We start from the raw sequence: 24,094 nt of genomic DNA on the forward strand, positions 1-24,094 counted from the left end.
AGATAGATAGATAGATATGAGATAGATAGATATGACATAGATAGATAGATAGATAGATAGATAGATAGATAGATAGATATGAGAGAGACAGATGTGTGATAGATAGATAGATAGATAGATAGATAGATAGATAGATAGATAGATAGATAGATATAGGATGAGATAGATAAATATACACACACACACACACACACACACACACGCACACATGCGATTGTGATGTAAAGGTTTTGGGATCCCTTGATAAATGTTATGTATCACAGAATCTTTAGACAGCCTCTGCAGTGTACAAGCTTGAACATGACATATTTCAGCACATTTTTAGGCAAACTTACTGCACATATGTTTACTAAATGTATCAGACAGTGAATGCTGCACATACAAAACTTTAAGGTCTAAAACCTTGGTTGACTCAAAAACCATCAATGAAGTCAGGTGAAGAGAATTCTAGAGTTAAATGAATGCTCTGACCCTTCAAAGATGTTGTGTCTGCTCTCAGCCACGGGCTCTGACCCTTCTAAGATGTTGTGTCTGCTCTCAGCCACGGGCTCTGACCCTTCTAAGATGTTGTGTCTGCTCTCAGCCACGGGCTCTGACCCTTCTAAGGTGTTGTGTCTGCTCTCAGCCACGGACTCTGACCCTTCTAAGATGTTGTGTCTGCTCTCAGCCACTGGCTCTTCTAAGCAGAGGACCGACGACTTTAAAATAAAGATACTTCATTGTAACAGAGTAGTGAAAGCTATAAAAAGATATGTAAACACTTCTAGCTTCTAATTTCCACTGTCAGGAACACCATTAAGCAAATGGAAGTAAAGGAGAACAAGTCAAGATCTGTAAGACCCAGAAAAATCTCGGATAAAATTGCTCGTAAACTGGTCATATATGCAAAGCAGAGGTCACACGTCACAGCGTGGGGACACACAGGATCCACAGTACAGCGTGGGGACACACAGGATCCACAGAACAGCGTGGGGACACACAGGATCCACAGTACAGCGTGGGGACACACAGGATCCACAGTACAGCGTGGGGACACACAGGATCCACAGTACAGCGTGGGGACACACAGGATCCACAGTACAGCGTGGGGACACACAGGATCCACAGTACAGCGTGGGGACCCACAGGATCCACAGTACAGCGTGTGGACACACAGGATCCACAGTACAGCGTGGGGACACACAGGATCCACAGTACAGCGTGGGGACCCACAGGATCCGCGTGGAAAAGCTGTCTGAAGAAACCTCACCACAAAGTCACTATCTGAAATATGCAAAACAACTTCGATAAGACAGAAACAGACAAAAATGTCACAATTTGGCCACAACCACAAAACACAACCACAAAAGATACATTTTGAGAAAATAGTTGAAGTATTTACAGAAAATAACACATTGCAAACCATTTGGTTTTGTGGCAACCAGTGGTGCAATGTCCCAGAGTCGATAAAGAAACTGAAGCTGAGAAGAGGTTGGAGATTTCAGCAAGACCACAATCCACAACATACCTCAAAATCAGCCTTGAAGTACTTACAGGAATGAAAGATAAAGGTTCTGGAATGGCCCTCACAGTTCCTATACTAAAGAATTATTCAGAATCTAGAGGAGATCCCATAGACACAGGGGGCCTGATTCAAGTCTGAACACAACCTGCACGCAACTTGCATATTAAAAAATAGCGCGGAACTAGTACCTAGTTCCGAACGTATTCAAACCTAAGTGGATCCCAAGATTTGTTTCTAAACGTTCTGCCTAAATGTTACTTGCCGTATGTGGAAACATAGAACAGACTGCAGTATATGTGCATCCATATGTACAATATAAGGTCTCATCCAAATGCATAAAGAAATTGTAACATAAAATATATGGAGAGCTCTTAACAGTATATTCATCTTTAGAAACTATTTGTTTTAAAATGTGTACTGTACATATAATGCATTTTTATAGTCTATCTTTGTTGCATACACATGTTTTGTACTAGCTACTAGTGTACTTTTTAAATCATTGTGTGCTTTGTAGACTATGCTAGGTCAGAATCCTTATATGTCATACTTATTGTTGTTTTCTATGTATGGTATGCATATAATAAATCCTTTGCTTACCCTTACCGTGTACAGAGAGGGGTTGAATGTAAAATTACACAGTGGCTTAATGGTTAGCACTTCTGCCTCACAGCACTGTGGTCATGAGTTTGATTCCCGACCATGGCCTTATCTGTGTGGAGTTTGTATGTTTCCCCCGTGTTTGCGTGGGTTTCCTCCGGGTGCTCCTGTTTCCTCCCACATTCCACAAACATACTAGTAGGTTAATTGGCTGCTATCAAAAATTGACCCTAGTGTCTCTCTCTCTCTGTGTCTATATTAGGGAATTTAGACTGTAAGCTCCAATGGGACAGGCAGTAAAGCCTAGGGAAAGTTGCATTGAAATGGGGAACATCATTGATATAAGTTGGATGATTCATTCATTTATCAATCACTTGTTAGATAAAGCATTATGGGATGGGTGTACTTTCCTATTTCATAAGGTTAAACACATTTTATAGTAAGTACTGTTTTAATGTAACATGCTTTGAATCAAAATAAATTCTTGAATCTTGGCTGAGATTGGCACGCCGTACCAGTTCCGTCATGAATCTAAATCACGCCACACCTTGGATGTGTATATAGTGTTTATATTAGATAAACTCACAACCTTTACATGGAGATTGATTTAATGAGCCCTACTGAAAAAAAATAAAACACCCGACTGCAATTCTTCTAAATGTCAACGCTCACCATGTAATCCAGGTACGTAGTGATATATCACATCGTCCTCATTGATTTTTGACATTTCTTTTGTTTTTATATTTTTACAGAACAAAAGCACTTGTCTTAGAGCTGCTCGCCGCCGTCTGCCTGGTCCGCGGAGGGCATGAAATCATTTTATCAGCGTTCGATAACTTCAAGGAGGTAAAACAAAAAAACTGCTCTTGCATTTCTTCTGATACAGGGAGGAGGCTCAGCGTGTTTTTATAAACCAAGTTGTTTTTTTTAAATTTATTTCTGTCCCTCCCATCAAATACAACAGTGAAACTGAAGCTTTGTGATAGAGGTAATTGATAATGATTTATGGGCTTGAGGTCCTGGTGCTGTGTGCTTTGAAGATCCCTTTGTTGGACGTTGTCATTCTGCTCACGTATCATCTGCTTTTTGGGAATCGTCACTGTGCACAATGCCGCTGTGGTGGAATAATGTAAATGAGGAAGATGAACAAATGGGACACAGTGGAGGCGGCCATTTTGTCAGCTGAAGCAAGATACATTCACTAGGTACCCGTTACATCACTATGGCACAAAGTACGCCAGGGATTCTTACAAAAAGACCTATGAGGAGAAATCTGTAGATAACCATTCCTAATCAAGGCAGAACCACAGGCACTGCAGGGAGGGGGGCTGTCATCCCTGATATTTTTTTTGGGGGGGTGGGGGGGCTGAATTTATCTCATATAGCAACTGTGACATTGGTTAAGAGTTGTACAGGAGATAACAAGTCAGACCCCAGGGGATCTCTGAAGGCGGCTGGTTATGAGCAGCTTGGCAACAGGCCACAGTATCTTTTTCGCTGAGTAATAAGAAGCGTCTGAAAAAAGTCCTATCTACAGTGTTATTCTGTGAAAAAATATATATATTTTTTTTTACTTTAATGTGACATTTTCTATCTAATAAGCACAAAGATGAATAAAAACCCTGTTTATTAAATGCAATTAAGCATAATATCATCTGTCTGGATTAGTGGATACATGGATCAACATCACAAACAAACAGATAGCAGCGGTTAGCACGCAGTATGGTTAATTCTAAACGCAATAACAGACAAGCTAAAAATATAAATGTGTTGAAGAGTCGAAAGAGTTTTGGGACAAGTGGGCAGAAAAGAAAGGTCTTCGACTGACTGTTCCATCTATATTTTAATTAGCTCTGTTTGCATGAAATAACGGGTATCTCCATGGTAACCACACATAAATACACTGGGGATTTTTCATTTTGCAGTTAAGTGTTGTCATATTCGCATCCACACTAAATATAGGAGCTCTCCACGGAATGCGGCTTTGTTAAATTAATGTGACGTGTTTATGGCAGGATCTTTTTTACAGGCATTTTTTTCCTTAATATAAATTATGAAGAATTACAATTGTAGCCAAACATAATGACAAAATAAAATGTGAGTTTTAGATTATGTATAAACCTTTTAATACAGTGACAATGATCCTATTTTCTCTCTAATGCAGCTGTTATCTACACAGGAGCCTCAATGATGGGCTGCATTCATATGAACGTTGCTGCACAAAATGGCCGCCTCTGATTTACACTAATGTTGGTCCAACCCACAAAATGGCTGCTTACACGTGTGCGTGTGAGCTAGGTGAACTTGAAACACAGGTTCAAATAAAATAATGATTAAAACAGGGTTACTTAAAACACAGACATGTACATTGCATAGCTCCCAACATTGACCCAGAATCAGGACGAAATAAGCCACAAGTTGCCTAAGCCTGTCCTAAAACTATATATACTTTGATACGAAGCCGTCTAAAGCTAATTAATATTCTTATACCTTGAGAGCCTGATCTGAACGTTCATGATGTGGTTAATTTCTTTCCTTATTTTCCTACTAGGTTTGTGGTGAAAAACAACGCTTTGAGAAGCTAATGGAACATTTCAGGAATGAAGATAACAATATAGATTTTATGGTAATTTCCACACTTTTAACTTCACTAAGTTATATTTCTATGAGTTGTGTAATTACGAATCAAATGGATTTTTGTATGGCTATCGGTGGTTTTCCTGAACAGTTTTAGTGGTATATTTACTAAACTACGGGTTTGAAAAAGTGGAGATGTTGCCTATAGCAACCAATCAGATTCTAGCTGTCATTTTGTAGAATGCACTAAATAAATGATAGCTAGAATCTGATTGGTTGCTATAGGCAACATCTCCACTTTTTCAAACCCGCAGTTTAGTAAATATACCCCTGAGAGTTGTCAATAAAGTAAAAAATGGATAGTCTAAATAAATAAAATATAAATAAAAAATGTTTTTTTAATTGACATGGCTTGTCTTTCATTAATGGATTATGGAGTATTATAAAAGAGAATGAAACTATAGTCCGCAAGTGCTAAATGATTGGTCAGTCCTATAACGAGCAGACAAGGTGCTTTAGAACATGAGTGAACCGATGTCAAAGGTCACGTTAATGTGCCTCTATACCACACAGAATGCATTGAACTCCGTTATTTAGGGTTAATGCTTGGAGTATACACAGATTAGGGGCCTGATTCATTAAGGATCTTAACTTGAGAAACTTCTTATTTCAGTCTCCTGGACGAAACCATGTTACAATGCAAGGGGTGCAAATTAGTATTCTGTTTTGCACATAAGTTAAATACTGACTGTTTTTTCATGTAGCACACAAATATCAACTTTAAATTTCAATGTACAAATAAGCTATCAAGTATTTGTGTGCTACATGAAAAAAACAGTCAGTATTTAACTTATGTGCAAAACAGAATGCTAATTTGCACCCCTTGCATTGTAACATTGTTTTGTCCAGGAGACTGAAATAAGAAGTTTCTCAAGTTAAGATCCTTAATGAATCAGGCCCTAGGATTTTATTTAAGGATAGCGCTATGTAAGAATTAGGACCAAAACTATTCCGCTGATAGTAGTTTTGTTTATTCCATATTTTATTTGACCCAGGAAATAAAATTGACAAATCAACTTTGTGTTTGCAACATAAGACTCTCTTCTTTGAAACAAGGGGTCTCTTGTCTTCCGCAGACACTTGGGGGGCCGATGGGGAAGCCTCCTCTTTCCTGTAGGGAATCTTAGGTCGCCCCCTGTTATCACAGGTCCAGGGCAAATAATCCCTCTTATTACAATGACCCAGCTAGAAGAGCTGTATGTTACAGAGATACAAGATGAGAGTTACACAAATAATAATCTGCTGTATTATTGATTAAGTCTGGCAGCGGTATCCAATGTGAATCAGTATACATGTATATGTTGCAGGATACTTTTTACAATGAATTATGTATCGCACTTAATAGCAATTAATAATTCAGAGGTTTTATGATAAAAGTCTTTGTAGAGAAAGAGAGGAAGTAGGAAGCATTTTCCCTTACAGCAAAGTCATGTCATTAGGTATAGATATAGATATTTTACAGTTTCAAAGAAGTGAGAAATGTTGGATGATGTAATCTTTAAACAAAGTTATATTTACTCAGTAAGACGTATCCTGTATTACTGCATAATTCTGCACATTGTTCATAACAGTAGAATTCCTAAGCGTTTAGAAACTTCGATAAATATGGATAAAAGAGTGGTGCAAATTTAAGACATTAAGCCCATACAGAACTGTTTATATTAGGACATAGAGCCCATACACAGCAGCTCTGTATGGGCTCTATGCCATAATATACACAGCTCTGTATGGGCTCTATGTTTTAATATAAACAGCCCTATATTAGGACAAAGAGCCCATACAGGACTGTGTATATTAGGACATAGAGCCCATACATGGCTGTGTATATTAAGACATAGAGCCCATACAGGACTGTGTATATTAGGACATAGAGCCCATACAGAGCTGTGTATATTAGGACATAGAGCCCATACAGAACTGTTAATATTAGGACATAGAGAACTGATGGCAGATTCAGTAACAACCTCATAAGCTATCCAGGTTTCCCTAGCACACATACACACAGACTATGGTCAATTTAATAGCAGCCAATTAACCTACCAGTATGTTTTTGGAGTGTGGGAGGAAACCGGAGCACCCAGAGGAAACCCACGCAAATGTGGGGAGAACATACAAACTCCACACAGATAAGGCCATGGTCGGGAATTGAACTCATGACCCCAGTGCTGAGAGGCAGAAGTGCTAACCACTGAGCCATCATGCTGCCCCAAATGGAAAACCATCTGTTTTAGTTAATTGTGTCCCTTACATTTTCTTATTCATGTTTGTTTTTTAACTACATTTGCTGGAAGTCTGGTCTGAGAATCTACTTCAGTAATACATCCATATATCACTTGCTTCAGAGTTCCACTCCAGCTGATTTAGAGAGTGTCTTGTTGCTGTGAATGTAACTGTCTCTTCCTCAGACTTGTTGAAATGTTATTGTAATTAGTCACATCCCTATTCCTTCTTTCTATCTGCGGTTTACGGTAAGCTTAGGAATGTGCCATTGTCATATTAGGCCTGGTATTAAAAAGGAAATAATTGTATTTTTTACATAAACCACCTACCCACTAGGGGCGACCTGATATGGTTCCCGGAGACCCTAAAACTACCCTACATGACATAAACTAAAAATAACTGATAAAACGAGTAACAAGGATGATTTTGGTTTAAGGAGAGAGCGCAGGATGAAGGGGACAGGAGTAGGGGTGGAGAGCTAGTGGGAGTCTATGTATTACAAAACATTTCTGCACAGTTTGCAGAATCTCTAATTAGTTAACTCTTTTAATGCTGTTTGTGACTTGTTGCAGGTGGCGTGCATGCAGTTCATTAACATCGTCGTCCATTCGGTAGAAGACATGAATTTTAGAGTACATCTTCAGTTTGAATTTACCAAATTAGCCTTGGATGAATACCTGGATGTAAGTATCCTTTATTATATAATTATTTGTGCAACAAATGTGCTTTGATGGCTGCTTACATGTGAAAGTTTTACTATGTTGCCTTGAATAGTCTCATGTATGTCTTTAAATGACCTCGCACTGTAGAAAGAATCTGCTTGTAGGTCAGTCGTGATCACATTTCCATATATACTGTCGTTTCATTGTGACGATAAAGATTATTTACGAAAAGTGGAAAACCTGCTGTCCCACAGAGCTTGTGATAAGTGCGCCTGTTAGTCTGATTTATATTAGTTGTTATTAGGATCTGAGAACTGCGCCAGACATAATCATCAGTAGGTGCGTATGGTAGAGATAGTGACGATGTCGCGTCAGACCCCATCACGCTACCACTTTACTGTCGCCCCCTTCGTTGGTTTCAACTTTTCCGTTTTTTCTTCTACCATATCCCTCGGTATAGCCTCAGTTATATCTTATGTTAGTTAATATAAAGAGTGAGGAGATATCAAGACTGTCTGTGTCACTTTTAGCTGGTTAAATGTTTTTATTATATTGGTTGAAATAATAATAATAATAATAATAATAATAATGAAAATAAAAATGTAATAATAACAAAAACAATAGCACTTTTCCCACAATACACTTTACATTTGCAGAATAAAAGCTCATGATATTAGGACTAACAGAATACAGAATATAGAAATGCAATTAACCGTATAAGGTGTCTGGGTGGTGTGTCGGCCGTCTGTCCTTTGAAATAAACATGTCCCTTTGCATATCTAGGTGCATTCTTGTGCTCAACGATCCACCCAACCCCTCCTATAAGGAAGATGTAAACATTTGCATTCTTGCCCACTGTGCCATCCTCACATCCAAAACCTCTGTGTTCTGTATAAACGTGGGCTCAAAAGCCACCGCAAACGGCATACACGGCTGTTACACTTTCTTAGAGGACCATTATTAAGTCTATTTTGATAATGTGGTCTGTCTCTGTCTACTAATTAATCACCATGAGAGAGACCCAAGAAATAATTTATGTAAAATATAAGTAAACAAATCCATCCCATTATAATTTATTTTATTTTATTCACCTATGGTGATATTTTCATTAATTTCTCATTCATTTTTGTGTGTCAAATTTTCACAGTGCCCCTAAGAATGGCTTTCTTCACCCTTTTATCTAGTTTTAATAATGTCACTAAATCTTGATTTTGCACTGCTCCACGATTGTAGACGTACCTGTGTCCTAAATGATTATACATAAAGATTCAGCCTGTTATTTCTCTAGTAACCAGTGACATCACTGTAGCACAGGGTGATTTGATTGGCTGCATTCTTATAAGCCATACATCATCTTCATCATCATCATTGTTCGGAATTTCTTGGCTTTTCCTTTCAGAAATTGAAACATACGGAAAGCGACAAACTCCAAGTTCAGATTCAGGCTTATCTTGATAATGTATTTGATGTGGGAGCTCTTCTCGAGGATGCAGAGACCAAGAACGCAGCCTTGGAGAGGGTGGAAGAACTGGAAGAGAATATTTCTCATGTAAGTGACAGCTTGAGCCCCTTCGTGATGACTGTGTTTATGGTGGGAGATAATCTAGGACTAATGGATGGAATCCCACGTACCACTAACATATTGCAGCAGCTGCTAAGCGCTCCCTCTACATTGTACTATGTGTCAATGCAGAGTGGAGCCAGACATAATCTGATCTACATGAACATGTAGAAGTGACATTGCTGAGGCACAGGGGACTGATCCTGCCAGTATCAGACATTTCCAGTAGGTCTATTGCATGTCCAGGCGGGTGTGACCATGGTGATCAGCATCCCCCAGATGTGGGAACGTTACCTATTAAACTTGACACTAAACAGTTCCTAGGTCCTGAGAGTCCATGTTCTATACTTTGATGTCACTCTGTGTTGGTCTGCACTGGTGTAAGTATTGGTCTGCACTGGGACAGGGTTCAAATGCTACCCCTTTATTCCACATGCCCCCTCTCTGCACTTTATCTGAATGCATTGCATGTATCTTTGCTGGATAGTATGAGCTCAGCAGCTCCCAGCACACATCTCCTGTCCTCCCCCCCCCCCATATGGTCTTCTTTCAGCATATTGGTATCGCTTACAGTCATCAGTGGTCAGCAGTAACGATGGTCAGCAATCTCAGTGGTCAGCAATATCGATGGTCAGCAATATCAGTGGGTCGCAATATCGATGGTCAGCAATATCAGTGGGTCGCAATATCGATGGTCAGCAGTATCAGTGGTCAGCAATATCAGTGGGTGGCAATATCGGTGGTCAGCAGTATTGGTGGTCAGCAGTATCAGTGGTCAGCAATATTAGTGGTCAACAGTATCAGTGGTCAGCAATATTAGTGATCAGCAATATCTATGGTCAGCAATATCAGTGGCCAGCTAAATCGGTGGGTGGCAAAATCGGTGGTCAGCAGTATCGGTGGTCAGCAGTATCAGTGGTCAGCAATATTAGTGGTCAGCAATATCTATGGTCAGCAATATCTATGGTCAGCAATATCGGTGGGCAGCAATATTGGTTGTCAGCAATATTGATGGGTTGCAATAGTGGTGGGTAGCTATCAGTGGGTAGCAATAATGGTGGTCAGCAGTATCAGTGGTCAGCAGTATCGGTGATCAGCAATATCGGTGGTCAGCAATATCAGTCGTCAACAGTATCAGTGGTCAACAGTATTAGTGGTCAGCAGTATCGCTGGACAGCAATATATCGGTGGGTCACAATATCAGTGGTCAGCAATATCAGTGGTCAGCAATATCAGTGGTCAGCAATATCGGTGGTCAGCAATATCGGTGGGTCACAATATCGGTGGGTGGCAATATCAGCGGTCAGCAATATCAGTGGTCAGCAATATCGGTGGTCAGCAATATCGGTGGGTCACAATATCGGTGGGTCACAATATCGGTGGGTCACAATATCGGTGGGTCACAATATCAGTGGGTGGCAATATCAGCGGTCAGCAGGGTGTAGGCAGTGATATACTGCATATTATGAGGTATCTGCCACCTCCCTGACTGTCACCATTAGGCAATATCCTGACATTTACTAGTGGTCCCAAGTGAAATATTCCACTGGATTCATGAAAGTTCTACTTAGACCCCTGATCCACATTTGTTGTTTTCAGTGAATTTGTTTATGAAATGAACTAACCTTTCCCTCCATGTCTATAGCTCTCTGAGAAGCTACAAGACACAGAGAATGAAGCCATGGCGAAGATCGTAGAACTGGAAAAACAGCTCATGCAGAGACATAAAGAACTGGAAGTTGCCCGGGTACGATTCTCATTGTCTGCGCATTGCACATATTCAATGTCTGCCCCTGAAATAACTCCAGCCATAAACAATGAGCTCATAAATTTATGTCCACAGAAGTCTCTTTATGAAGTACTACAATGAGTGAAACCTAAGCTGTCACCATATTGTTACCCCAAACATCTTCTCTGACTGGATATTGAACATTGTGGTGTAATTGGGCGTCCAAGCACAATGCTTTGCTGTGTATGTCTGTACAAACATGAAGTCACATTACTGAAAGGAATTAAACCAACTCACACACAGCTTACATTCCTCCAGTGTGTTCTGACGGCAGTACGCTGCGTTTCTTTATACTTCCAGACATCACTAATACAATTCTACTGTACAATATCCTGAGCAACATAACTTGTTTTATGATTCAGAACTGTTTATTTCTACATTTATTTAGTTTCTACTTACTGTGTGATGGACAATCAAAAGGACACTTCCTGGATCCATTACTAACCTAAAACTAATAAAATGGGTTGGGTATCATTCTCAGATGACGGTAATACCGACATTGGAGAAACCTCCCAAAAAAATCTGATTATAAGAATGCCAAAGAAAATAAAATAATGGCTTACAAGAAAAATAACAGTTTACATAGCCGGCCGATAGCGGACCTCTTTACGCTACATCCCGAGTGCTCTAAATTCCGGCACTTCAAACTCACGTCACTGCGCATAGCCGCAGGGATATGTTTGTATTTAAAGTGCCAATGCCAGCACCCTAACTTGTAAATTAAATAGTCAAGTGATGGGATCCTGCCATTGGCGCTTTAATTACAAACTTATCACTGCGGCTATGAGCAGTGACGTGAGTTTGAAGTGCCGGAATTTAGAGCACTCGGGATGTAGCGTAAGGAGGTCCGCTATCAGGTGACTATGTAAACTGTCATTTTTCTTGTAAGTCATTATTTTTTTTTCTTAGGCATTCTAACAATCGGATTTTTTTTGGAGGATTAGTAGTTGTCGGTGTAGTGGTAGTCATTAATATGACTACCACCGAATAAAATGACAGAGGGCAGTTTGAATGCATATCTCTAGGTCATAACTTTGTGATTGGTCAACGCACAATCTTAATGCCAAATCGGGGTAGTTGCATACTGGCACTTGCAAAATATTTACCTTTCAAAGGTGTTGCATATCCAGTATGACATCTACTGTCCAAAAAGTATTACAATTATGACTCAAAAGCAAATGTGTGTATAAAACAGACAAAACTAAGACTCCTAGGTGTCAGGTCGAAAATGCCGATGTTGATGTTGATTTTCTGTTAACAAACCAATTTGTAGGAACTTGTTTTATTTGACTGTTATGGTGCTTTTCAAGTACAGTTGTTGTGAATGTTTTTTAACTGTTTATTGACATTACCTGTCAATGATTATTTAGTGGATTATGTTCATAAGTAATAGTAATCACCTACTTGCTGCTTTATATCTGCTGTCTGTTTGTATTTCTGCGCAGGAAGTCTGTAAAGATGCTAATACGCAGGTGCACACTTTACGAAAGATGGTCAAGGAAAAGGAGGAAGCCATTCAAAGACAATCCACTCTGGAGAGAAAGATCCACGAGCTGGAAAAACAAGGGACTCTTAAGATTCAAAAGAAAGGCGATGGTGATATTTCCATTACGTCGTTGGTGACGTCAGGGGCTGTGCCATCGGGGACAGAGGTGACGTCCGGAGCATCATCCGGTGCCAGCATCGCACAGGCTGGACCTTCTGTGCCGGGTGGCGCTTCTACAGGTGCATCAGGAGCTTCCGTATCTTCTGCAGCAACGCCTCCGCCTCCACCTCCTTTGCCCTCAGAACCTGGGGCAGGTAAGAACATTCAGAACCTTGATAAACTTAAATTTGCCTACATGTCTTCTGTGGTTCTCTAGCTGTGCTGGATGTTGTAGGTGCGGATCTGTCTGAAAAGTATTTGGCTTATGCGGACGTTATATTTAATATACGTATTTGATATTATGAGGAAGAACTATTCACACACTATAATGAGTTTTCTTTCGATTACAGTACAAAATGGTCCCACGTCAAGCACCATGCCTTCGGCATCACCACCTCCTCCTCCTCCTCCACCTCCGCCTCCACCACCACCTCCGCCACCGCCACCACCTTTTCCAGGCTCAACTGGGGATCCTCCCGTTCCTCCACCTCCTCCAGGAGCTCCCCCTCTCCCTGGATTTGCTTCACCCACAGTTATTTTTAACTCAGGACTTGCAGGTAAAACCACAGTCAGACCCTGTGACAAATACTTTATTGTAAATTGGAGAAAATGTGGCTCTTGTGTTGTTGTTGCTGGTAGCTGGGACCCCCAGATAACACAAAATCCATGAAAGCCCCCTTATTTTTCATTTTGGATTCCAAATGCAATTATATAAATATATTCCCCTTACTATTATTATAGTGGATTCCACCTTTACACAACTATGCACCCTCCAACAACGTTCACAAAATATTTTACTATATTTCCCTGGCTTCCGGCTGTACTTTATTACCATATATTCATATGACCACAGGGTTGATTAATGTAATTTCTCTGTATACAAAACAGCTGTGCATTGGATGGGCAGAACGGTGGCTTAGTGGTTAGCACTTCTGCCTCACAGCACTGGGGTCATGAGTTCAATTCCCGACCATGGCCATATCTGTGAGGAGTTTGTATGTTCTCCCTGTGTTTGCGTGGGTTTCATCCGGGTGCTCCGGTTTCCTCCCACACTCCAAAAACATACTGGTAGGTTAATTGGCTGCTATCAAAATTAACCCTAGTCTGTCTGTGTCTCTGTGTGTATGTTATGGAATTTAGACTGTAAGCTCCAATGACGCAGGGACTGATGTGAATGAGTTCTCTGTACAGTGCTGCGGAATCATTGGTGCTATATAAATAAATGATGATGATGAGATACAGCGTGTGTCATGTCCCACAGCAATAAGTAAACATTGTCGGTCATAGACAAGGGTAAATTGCAAGGGACGATTGAAAGAAAAATACAATGATTTTAGTAAAAGTTGCAAGAGATCGTGAACAAGCCAAAAAAATAAGATTATCCGAAGGTGGACCCCACTTTAAAATGGGTCAGTGGATCTGAAGTAAAAAAAGATCTGCATAATTCCAGTTTCCATTGAGGGAAAAAAATTGTCTTGGGAAATTCGGGACACTTGGGAAATGCTGATGGGAATTTTAGTTCAAAAACAACTGGAGAGCTGGAGTTTGTCTACTTTGATGTTGCCGCTGTTAATATTTACTGATCTACAGAGTTCTTTACACACCTTTCTGCCTGCATTAGTCATCAGGCTTTTTTTCCAGCACTTTATTTGTTGACTGATCAGTTCTGAGCCGCACAGGAAATACCTGGCTGTGAGTCAGCTCCTATATATCACCAGGTGATAAACGCTGATATCACGCCGGCAAGAACAGGCTGCTCTGATCAGCTGTGCTGTGACTGTATTGGGACATTGTCCCCAATATATATTATTAGGGGCCTTCAGGATATCAGAAGCTGTTTTATTTTGAGTTTTAGGCCTAGTTCTCATGTCTTTGTCATCAATTTATTATACCACATGCAAAGCTCATTTAAAGGACTAATAAATCCAATATACAATTTATGTTATATAAAAGAGGTATAAGTTCCTGTACTTTGCCAGAGTTTACTTATTTGACTTTATTTTAACATTTTTTACACAGTGTCCTTCAATGGGATTGCTGACAGGAAGTCTGCTGTGCGCAGGAATATAGCTTCCCCCACACTCAACCTTATCTGAAATATTTCCCTATCTTCTGAACAGTTTACATATATGCAGGGGTGCTGAGAGTGGGGGAAGAAGCTGGTCCAAAGTATCAGGGCCCGGGCCTGTCTGTGTAGTGGGAGGAGCCACCGATCTGGGGCGGTCACGCCCCCTTCAGGGTCTATGGAAGTTATTTAGTGTTATTATTATTAGATCTTTTCTATAAACCAACTTGAACTGGCTGAAACAAAAGAGCAGCTATAGGGATCATTGAGCCCTATGGTAAACTCTCCTGAAGACAGCATGACCCTGTATGAACTTTCTAGTGGTGTGAACCGTACTATGAGTCCATTATGTGTTAGTTACATTAGATTAAAAGATTAGTTTATGTTGATTGCTTTTAAATCTTAATCTCAGGCTCCCATGTAGTAATGGGTTCAGGTTAATTGGATAGATAGCTCTGTGTTAACAGGAATCCCAAAATTAAGGGCAAGTCAAGTCTCTACAATAAAATGGAAACTTACACAAATGTGATTATATAATTATATATTATTAGATTAGATATATATTGCTCTGAATACTGTGCACAGGAAATTAGTTGGCTATAGCTACTGAGCATCTCTTGGTCACAGAACCTTGGTTCAGCAAGACTATAATGAAAAAAGTAATGTTTAAGTACAGTTTTAACTTTTAACTTCAAGTTACTGCTTCAGGCAATATGTTGTTTTATTTAGAAATACATAAAAAGAGTTTTGGGGGTAAATGTATCAAGCTGAGAGTTTTCCTGCTGGTTTGAAAAACCAATCAGATTCTAGCTATCATTTATTTAATACATTCTACAAAATGACAACTAGAATCTTATTGGTTGCTATAGGTAACATCTCCACTTTTCAAACCCGCAGTTTAGTAAATCTAGCCCCTGGTATCTTCATATTTCATCATTAGTTTTGTGTGTGTATGTTCCTTACCCAGTGCCGCATTAATATTGTAGATTCCCCTAGACTAGGCCTGGCTAACCTGTGACTCGTCAGGTTTTGTGAAACTACAGATCCCAGCATACCTTGCCAGCCGATAGCCAGTCACTAGCTGCCAAAGCATGCTGGTACTTGTAGTTTCACCTAGAGAGTCCCAGGTTGTCCAGGCCTGGTCTAGACAGCTCTCAGGCTGCCTGTGGTTCCACTGCGTTTGTGGAACTACAAGTCCCAGTGTGAGTTGCCAAACTGTAGTTAGCCGGCCATGCTAACACAACAGCTGGACAGCCATAGGGTGCGTCACTCTGCTATAGGCCGAACCACAACCCATAGAGTTATCAGTAAACCAGAAGTGTTAGAAATAAAATGGGGCCATTAACAAAGAGGCGCAGGTCTCAATAACATGTATGACGTTTAATGGAAAATGGGCAGAAGTGGGTAGTGGTGAAGCTGGTGTGACCACATAGCTGAGTCGCCCTTCTCCTCTAGGCACCGATAGGCCTTCACCTTACCCAATTATACGTCCACTCCCAGCTTATGTTGCACATTGAAATGAATAGGGTTAGTTACACACTTGTAGCACACTGACCTCTGAGAGTGACCTCCTCCTGAGTCTTACACTAACAAGCTTATACTAAGATATAGAGATGGATTTATAATTAGGAGCAAATCCAGCGACTTGGAACAAAATTTGCACCTGTAAATACCAGTTTGTGGTGAAAAGTGTTTAATTCACAACCTGATTTAAAGTTAGTGTTTTTGTGCTACATGCAGTATTTCCCTAAAATAAATGCTTTGCACCCCTTGAATTGCAAAACGGTTTGTCCAGGAGAAATTTGCTCCCTTTTTTTTTTATTTGCTCATAGCTGGATATAAGGACCTGTGTGTGCAGCAAGCATGCAAGATAAGTTGGCAATTGCACCCCTTGCAGAGCATCCTGGTTTGCATGGATGCAATTTCTGCACCTGGGCAAATTTTGCAACTAGATCTAAATCATAGCAGACAGTTAAGCAGGGTACACATTGATGTAATTCTCGTGCCGATCACACGATAAACGACCGTTGGGTCTGTTATTGCATCAGTGTGTGCGCTCCCAAGATCATGTTTTATCGTACCAAAACACGTTGCATCTGTTTATTTGTGAAATCACAGTCAACGATGGAACGATGTCAGTGTTAGTGTGTGTAGACATGAATCTGCATGTTCATCGGGACTTCCTGTCATTGGTAAAATCAGTACAGAAATTGCATCTGAAGTAAAATGCAATAGTGTGTACCCAGCTTTACTCTTCAGGTAGATTACGTGTCATTACTAAAGAAATCCCCCCACAAACAGAATAAAAACTTACAATGTAAATTGTTAAGTACGTATTTATCATTGTTAGAATTATTTATACATAATGCAATGTATCAAATTTTGTATTTTAGCAATATTTCACCTTTGTATAATTTTAAATGTTTTTTTTCCTCTCTTTTTTTCTACTACATAACCTGTGACACTAACCTCTTCTCTTGTTTCTATGCTTCCGCTAAAGACGGACCAATCAAGCTGTTCTGTAGGTTTTCTTGTTCTATTTTACAAATTGTGTTACTCATCCTTGTGCTGTGTTGTAATCAAATATCTTGTTTTCAGAAACTTGTTGATAATATATGTGCAGCGATATTTTTTACTAACCGAACATACAAGTTGATCCAATAGGAAAAGACATCTTGTAGTAATCACAAATAGATATGTAAATATTCCCATTGATAGAACTTGAGATCTTTGACAGTGTAATTAGATGCTGTGTTATTGTTTTCTGTTATCAATTCATTCAGAGGCATTCAATAAACTTCAAGACAAACGGCCTGTTTCATTAAGACACTCAAAACAAATGTACATTGCATTCATAAACAGCCGTCATCTTTGTCACTCGGCACTTACACCAGGGGGTAAATGTATCAAGCTGAGAGTTTTCCTGGCGGGTTTGAAAAACCAATCAGAGTCTAGCTATCATTTGTTTAGTACATTCTACACAATGATAGCTATAATCTGATTGGTTGCTATAGGCAACATCTCCACTTTTCAAACCCGCCTGGAAAACTCTCAGCTTGATACATTTACCCCCAGACCTGTGGCTGGTGCAAGTGATACGAATTAAATTTTGTACCCATTGGTAAATGTGAACCTACCATTTCATAATAACCACTGTCTGGATTGTCACCCTATACTGAGTAGCATAATTCCATTATACCGCAGTTACCATGGTAACAGGGTAGAGTGTGGGACCAGACTTTGCAGCAGTGCTGTCAGGCAGTGACCTGAGCTACAGGCAAGAATTAAATACATGTCTGTCAATTTCCCAGTGTAAAAAGCCCTCTGCCTACTTTCCATGCCACAATTTGTCAGCTCACCCTCCATCAAATCTCACTTTATAAATAAACTTACTCTTTAATATATGATCATTGTTAGTAAATTTGCTGAACTGTATTGGTCAGATCCTTTTTTTAAAAAAGAACTTTGGTTTTCCAAATTCAGCTTTTTGACATCCATCTTGGTGTGTGTGTGCGTGTGTGTGTGTGTGTGTGGTGTTGTATAGCGCACATCCAATGATAACATATCTGTACTTTGCTTCTGATGCCCAGCTGTGAAAATTAAGAAACCGATCAAGACAAAGTTCCGGATGCCGGTGTTCAACTGGGTCGCACTCAAACCCAACCAGATCAACGGCACGGTGTTCAACGAGATCGACGACGAGAGGATACTGGAGGTATGGAATCGTAGTAAAGGACCATACCTTTATCAATTGTTTTTTCCCATTATTGAAGTCAAAGTAGGAAAATGTTTCTGGAGTGTAATAATTAAATGATGAGTAAAAAATTAAAATGTTGAGTTGATTAGCAGTTTAAACTTATAATGTAAGTTTATCTTGGTAAATATTATGTAGGGATCGTACACACACAGTCGTTAATTTTGCATGTTCAATTTGTTGCTCTTAAAGCTTAGTAAGCACACTTTTTAATGAACTGGTGCTAAAACTAATGTAAACGAATTGACACATACACACTGACTTTTTATTAAATATATATGCATTACTTTTAGAAAAATCACATATTACCTTATTTTTAAAATAAATGTGTGATTTGCAGAGGAAGTGTTTTTCCTATGCACAACAAACTTCCTGTCTGTAAGGATGCGTACTCGTAAGTGGTTTTACATCTGCTTGTGGTTGGATGTCATGTGATGCATTCCGCCAGGAGATTGGTAAAAGAGGGTCTGGTGATCCATTGGATGAAATGAAAACTATTTATTTGCAGCTGGTCTAGGAAGAAAGCAGGTGGTTTCCTTAGTGTGTCCGACAAGTGTTTAAAAAAAACAATGAGTATAGGTATGGTGTTTATCGTAGGGATCAGTAATCCCTACTTTTACCAGAGTTTAACCTGTCATAATGGATCATGCAATGCAACACAGAACTGAAGACATGTTATTTTTGGAGAGAATTCCTTATACTGCTCAGACAAGTGAGGTGCGGGCAGTTGCTGTGTATTTAGGACTTCTTGTTCCAATGTGTGTCTGTCGGTGAAGAAGGTTTAGGAGCTGTTCAATAAACAATAATTTCTCCCTTTAGGATTTAAATGTTGATGAGTTTGAGGAAATCTTCAAGACAAAAGCCCAAGGCCCAGCCATCGATGTCAGTTCCAGCAAGCAGAAAGTGGCTCCTAAAGGCTCCAGCAAGGTGACATTACTAGAAGCGAACAGAGCCAAGAACCTCGCTATCACCTTGAGGAAGGCAGGGAAGACGGCGGAGGAGATCTGCCGGGCTATCCAGCAGTAAGTAGGGACACAAATCTTCTTATGCAGTTTTCCAATGTTCCGCTAACCTGTCACAAAAAAGTTAGGGCAGAAACCGTCTTACTATAAATAACTAATAGACATTACAATGGAAGAAAAGGATTCCACTTTCTATACATAATAATATGCTAGGGTTTATGGAGAAGACAGGGCTCTCTGTATTTCTGCTAATCTGCATAAATCAACATCAAATTAAGATATCATCATCATCATCATCACAATTTATTTATATAGCGCCACTAAATCCGCAGCGCTGTACATAGAACTCACTCACATCAGTCCCTGCCCCATTGGGGCTTACAGTCTAAATTCCCTAACATACACACACAGACAGACAGACAGACAGACAGACAGATTAGGGTCAATTTGTTAGCAGCCAATTAACCTACCAGTATGTTTTTGGAGTGTGGGAGGAAACCGGAGCACCCGGAGGAAACCCACGCAAACACGGGGAGAACATACATACTCCTCACAGATAAAAGATATAATGTAACCTTCCGCTAATGAGGCCCCTGCTGTATGTTTTCTGTTAGGAGAGGGAGGACTGAAATAGAATTTCAGGGGTTTGTCAGCTTGTGGACAGACCATGATTGCTATGCACTAGTCACCCCCAATCTATTCAGTTTTGGGATTAGAGCTGATTATAAATAAATGCAACAAAGAGTCATTGTTAACTTGTGTTTGCTGCACTTACATGTGAACGCCTTCCTATCCTCCGCAACTACAAGATACACTCAATTTACAGCAACAAGTTGTTTGTGTAGGTAGTGTGATAACATTTATGGGAGACACTTTTTTACTAGGCACATTGTATAGTTTGATTTATCTTTATAAACTGACTAAAAATCGCGATCAACGATGGAACGATGTCAGACAAATATGGAAGTGTGTACACACTCACCACCAGCAGTGTAGGCAGATGTCTGTAGAGTGTGCAGAGTCACGATCATGTCAGCAGACAGTTATGACAGATGAAGAGCACAGATCTGAAGGTAACTCATGTAGGTGTGTACACATGAATCTGCATGATCATCGGGACTTTCAGTCGTTAGTAAAATCGTTATAGAAATCGCATCTGCAGTCATTTCCTGGAGTGTGTACCCGGCTTTACATCATACTTGCCTACTTTTGGCAAGTTGTATCCGGGAGAGGGGCATGTCTAGAGGACGGGAGGGGCGGGCACGGTGAGTCGCGTCATTTTGGCCCTGCCCTGCGACAAATATGCCGTTTTGTCGCGGGGATGGGGCCAAAATCGTTTTAGCCCTGCAATTGCAGGGTGCGGGAGATTTGTCAACTCTCCAGGGAGTCCGTGAGACTGACCCGAATTTCGAGAGTCTCCCGGACATTTAGAGAGAGTTGGCAAGTATGCTTTACGTCCAACTCCTACATCAGTCGCTAACAGTCTTTCTCTCCCAATAGCCAGAGATATGCACACCAGTTGTTTTGCCCATGCCAACCCATAGCAATCAGAAACTAGCATTGATAGATTTACAGTTAGGCAAGGGATGCACATTTGATTTGTTACACTTTCTTTTTTAGTAAATAAGTGAGAGTATAGCAACATGTGGCTCTCTAGCTGCAGTAGAACCACAAGTCCCAGCATAACTAGAGGGCCATGGGTTACCTACCTCTGGTTTAGACTACATGACTAAATGAAGCCTGTTTCTCTCCATCTAATATTCACACAGCACAAATGTGGATAAAGTGAAGCAGTCCCAATGTTATCATAAAAAAAAAAAATCAATAATTCCGTCTCTGTGTACTCTCCAATTGATAGTAACAGCAGGTTGTGTATCTTAGTGATATATGTTCTGCCCGGCTCTTCCCAGACACTGTGTCTCGTCTAAAAAGATCTTTAACGCTGCGTTCTGTTTGACGTCTGGGTTTTATTTGTTTCAGCAAAATAATGAAGGAAGACAGGTTTATCTGTGTCCACTTTTCTGACAGTTTAGGAAACTATTGCAGTTTCTTCTACAGGAGCAAAGATAATGCCCCATTCGTGAGGTTTTATAGTGCGCGGGTAGTTTGATTCTCCAAATGACCCAAGAAACGGCTGTATAGTTCTGCTTTAGATCTCAGGCATTTAAGCTGTTAAACAGATAAGTGGTTCATATTACATGGATCCCAAGATGCTGCACGCAGCAGTATTGTAAAAAGAGAGATGGGAGTATTTTCTGTGCATGCCCACAAATGGGACACACGGTAGTCCACAGAACTGCTTCTTACCTGTTTTATTCGATTGATTTTGCTATCTGAATGATATAACAAGCAAAATAGTGAAATGATAGTGACGATCAAGGTGTAAGCATCTAATCCAGGGTCACTAGGACAGCGATCAGGACTGACGAAATGTCGGTCAGAAGATGACTGTCATGTGTCTGGGTCAGAGGTCATCGGGCCACATAATGATCTGTTGAGTTTAGTCACATTTTTGTGCAACTGGACACAGAACCAGTGCTCCACGCTTAGGCCACGTATGCTGTTCTGCCCATCTACCGGAGCTATAGCCAAAGTACAAATCCTGGTTATTAGGATAACTGTTTGCTTAGGAGAGTTTTTACTGTTGCTTTATCTCTAATGCTGGAAACAAAGCAGATTTCTTCTGGGGCCTTCCTGCCTTCTAATCTGCCCGAGACTCTCCCTGCAGAGCTGCTCGGACCCCTTCCACACCGTCATCACTGCTCCCCTCCTTCAGCTGTACCTGCCTTGGCAAATAGGGCTTTTTTTCATCCATTGAATGTATGAGGAAGCGCACAGTGACACCGATCACCGGGAGCTTCCTCATACACTCTCTTGTTTCATGAGAATGGTTACTGACAGCAGCAGTAAAATAAATAGTTGGGACCACGTCTTCTCCATCACCTTGACGGTTTATCATACAGTCAGTGCCAGCGGAAAGTGGTAATTTCCACAGGCTACGGGGTACAGGAGAGGGAGAAAATGTATCTTGGTTACAGGAGGTGGGGTGAGAACTTCTTGTGGGCCACCTAGAATTGTGACACATGGAAGGACTGGCTTGTAACTGGTCATTAAACCCAATTGAAGCATGACCGACATACAGCCATTACGGCCACATAATTAATGATCTAAACAGCACGGCAAGTCATTGGCTTCAGATGAATGTATAAACTGCCTTGTTGTTCAGCTTCATTTATGTTACAATTGAAATGGTTCCCTGATATCACTCAGGATCATGTACAGCAAAACATAGTGTACAGTCCACAGCACAGCCCACACTCAGAAAAATCATCACTTCATCTTCTTTAACGCTAATATATTTTTTCCCCGTGACTTAGGTTTGACCTGAGAACGTTACCCGTGGACTTTGTGGAATGTTTGATGAGGTTCTTGCCCACAGACGGAGAGGTGAAGGTCTTCCGGCTCTACGAGAAGGAGAAGAAGCCTATGGAGAACTTGTCGAATGAAGATCGTTTTATGATGCAGTTCAGCAAGATAGAGAGGCTGATGCAGAAGATGACCATCATGGCTTTCATTGGAAACTTCTCCGAGAGCATTCAGATGTTGACACCGGTATAGACAAAGTTTTGGTATTACACAACGTGACAATTATGAACCATTGACTTTTTAGGGTCCGTGGTAGATGCTGGCGGTCCAAGTTACCCATCTCTTAACACAACATATAGGGGCATATTCAATTAGGATTCGCTGGCGCGATTACGTGCGGCCGCACCTGGCCCCGGTACCGCAATATCGCGGATTTCGGGTGTGCACAGAAATCCGCAATGTTGCGGTACCGTAATGGCACTCTGTTGATTGGCTAAAATCCCTCATTATTTTATAGCATCAGCAATGATGAGGAATACCCCTGTAAAGGAACATTATTATTGTAACTTCTAGATGGCAGTATTGTAGGTATCCTGCCATTCCATGCATGGGCTGAGTGGACAGATCACATTTGTCCTGTTAGTGAAATCAGCATGCACAGGTCCGCAGTGGCCAATAGTATATGTGAGCCTGATAATGGTTCACTCGATTCTGATTGAACCACTCATGGACATACCAATGGTTTTAGGACCACACCTGCCATGGTATTGGGCTGATTTGCCAATATTGATGTGGATATTGCTGCGGGTGTGACCAGCATTAGGATATATTGGCACATTTTCACATATAGGTGTCACAGTTGCTGTACATGTTGCCATGCTTACCTGTAATGGGGTACATTATATGACAGATTCCATTTATATGCATATAATCCAGGAGATTAAGGGTAATAATCCAGCCTCATAATATGTGTCATAGTATATAAACATCAAATATTACATACAAACTTATTTCGTTTATTGTATTCCTGCTTAATTTGATTCCATGATTGTGCATTTTAAGAGGAACAAAAGCATACTTTGATATGTTGTAGAGCGTGTTATTATAGTATAGAGCAGGGTTTCCCAAACCCAATCCTCAGGGCTCCCTATCAGTGCAGGTTTTCCATATCTCCTTGCTGGAGCACAGGTGTATTCATTACTAACTGACACATTGTAACAGATCCACAGGTGGTACTAATTATGTCACATGTGATCCAGAAAACCTGCACTGTTAGGGAGTCCAGTGGACTGGGTTTGGGAAACCCTGGTATAGGGTGATCTATCGCATTGG

At 40.5% G+C, this 24,094-nt stretch overlaps 1 protein-coding gene across 7 annotated transcripts in view; it reads left to right on the top strand.

Moving 5' to 3' along the window:
* The window catches only part of FMNL2 (formin like 2), a 184,872-nt gene that overhangs the window by 138,937 nt on the left and 21,841 nt on the right, over positions 1-24,094 (top strand). For 4 of the 7 annotated variants that reach the window (XM_075180885.1, XM_075180887.1, XM_075180884.1 and 1 more), the window contains exons 9-19: positions 2,854-2,947; positions 4,653-4,727; positions 7,531-7,641; positions 9,020-9,169; positions 10,827-10,928; positions 12,416-12,770; positions 12,966-13,172; positions 17,181-17,201; positions 18,271-18,395; positions 19,254-19,456; positions 22,774-23,008. In XM_075180885.1, coding sequence (XP_075036986.1) covers positions 2,854-2,947; positions 4,653-4,727; positions 7,531-7,641; positions 9,020-9,169; positions 10,827-10,928; positions 12,416-12,770; positions 12,966-13,172; positions 17,181-17,201; positions 18,271-18,395; positions 19,254-19,456; positions 22,774-23,008 — 1,678 coding nt within the window. The remainder of the gene's footprint in view (positions 1-2,853; positions 2,948-4,652; positions 4,728-7,530; positions 7,642-9,019; positions 9,170-10,826; positions 10,929-12,415; positions 12,771-12,965; positions 13,173-17,180; positions 17,202-18,270; positions 18,396-19,253; positions 19,457-22,773; positions 23,009-24,094) is intronic. The other 3 variants (XM_075180889.1, XM_075180888.1, XM_075180886.1) reach the window with 1 other exon arrangement.

The sequence above is a fragment of the Mixophyes fleayi genome, chromosome 7 (genome assembly GCF_038048845.1).
Source record: "Mixophyes fleayi isolate aMixFle1 chromosome 7, aMixFle1.hap1, whole genome shotgun sequence".
Lineage (NCBI taxonomy): Eukaryota > Metazoa > Chordata > Amphibia > Anura > Limnodynastidae > Mixophyes > Mixophyes fleayi.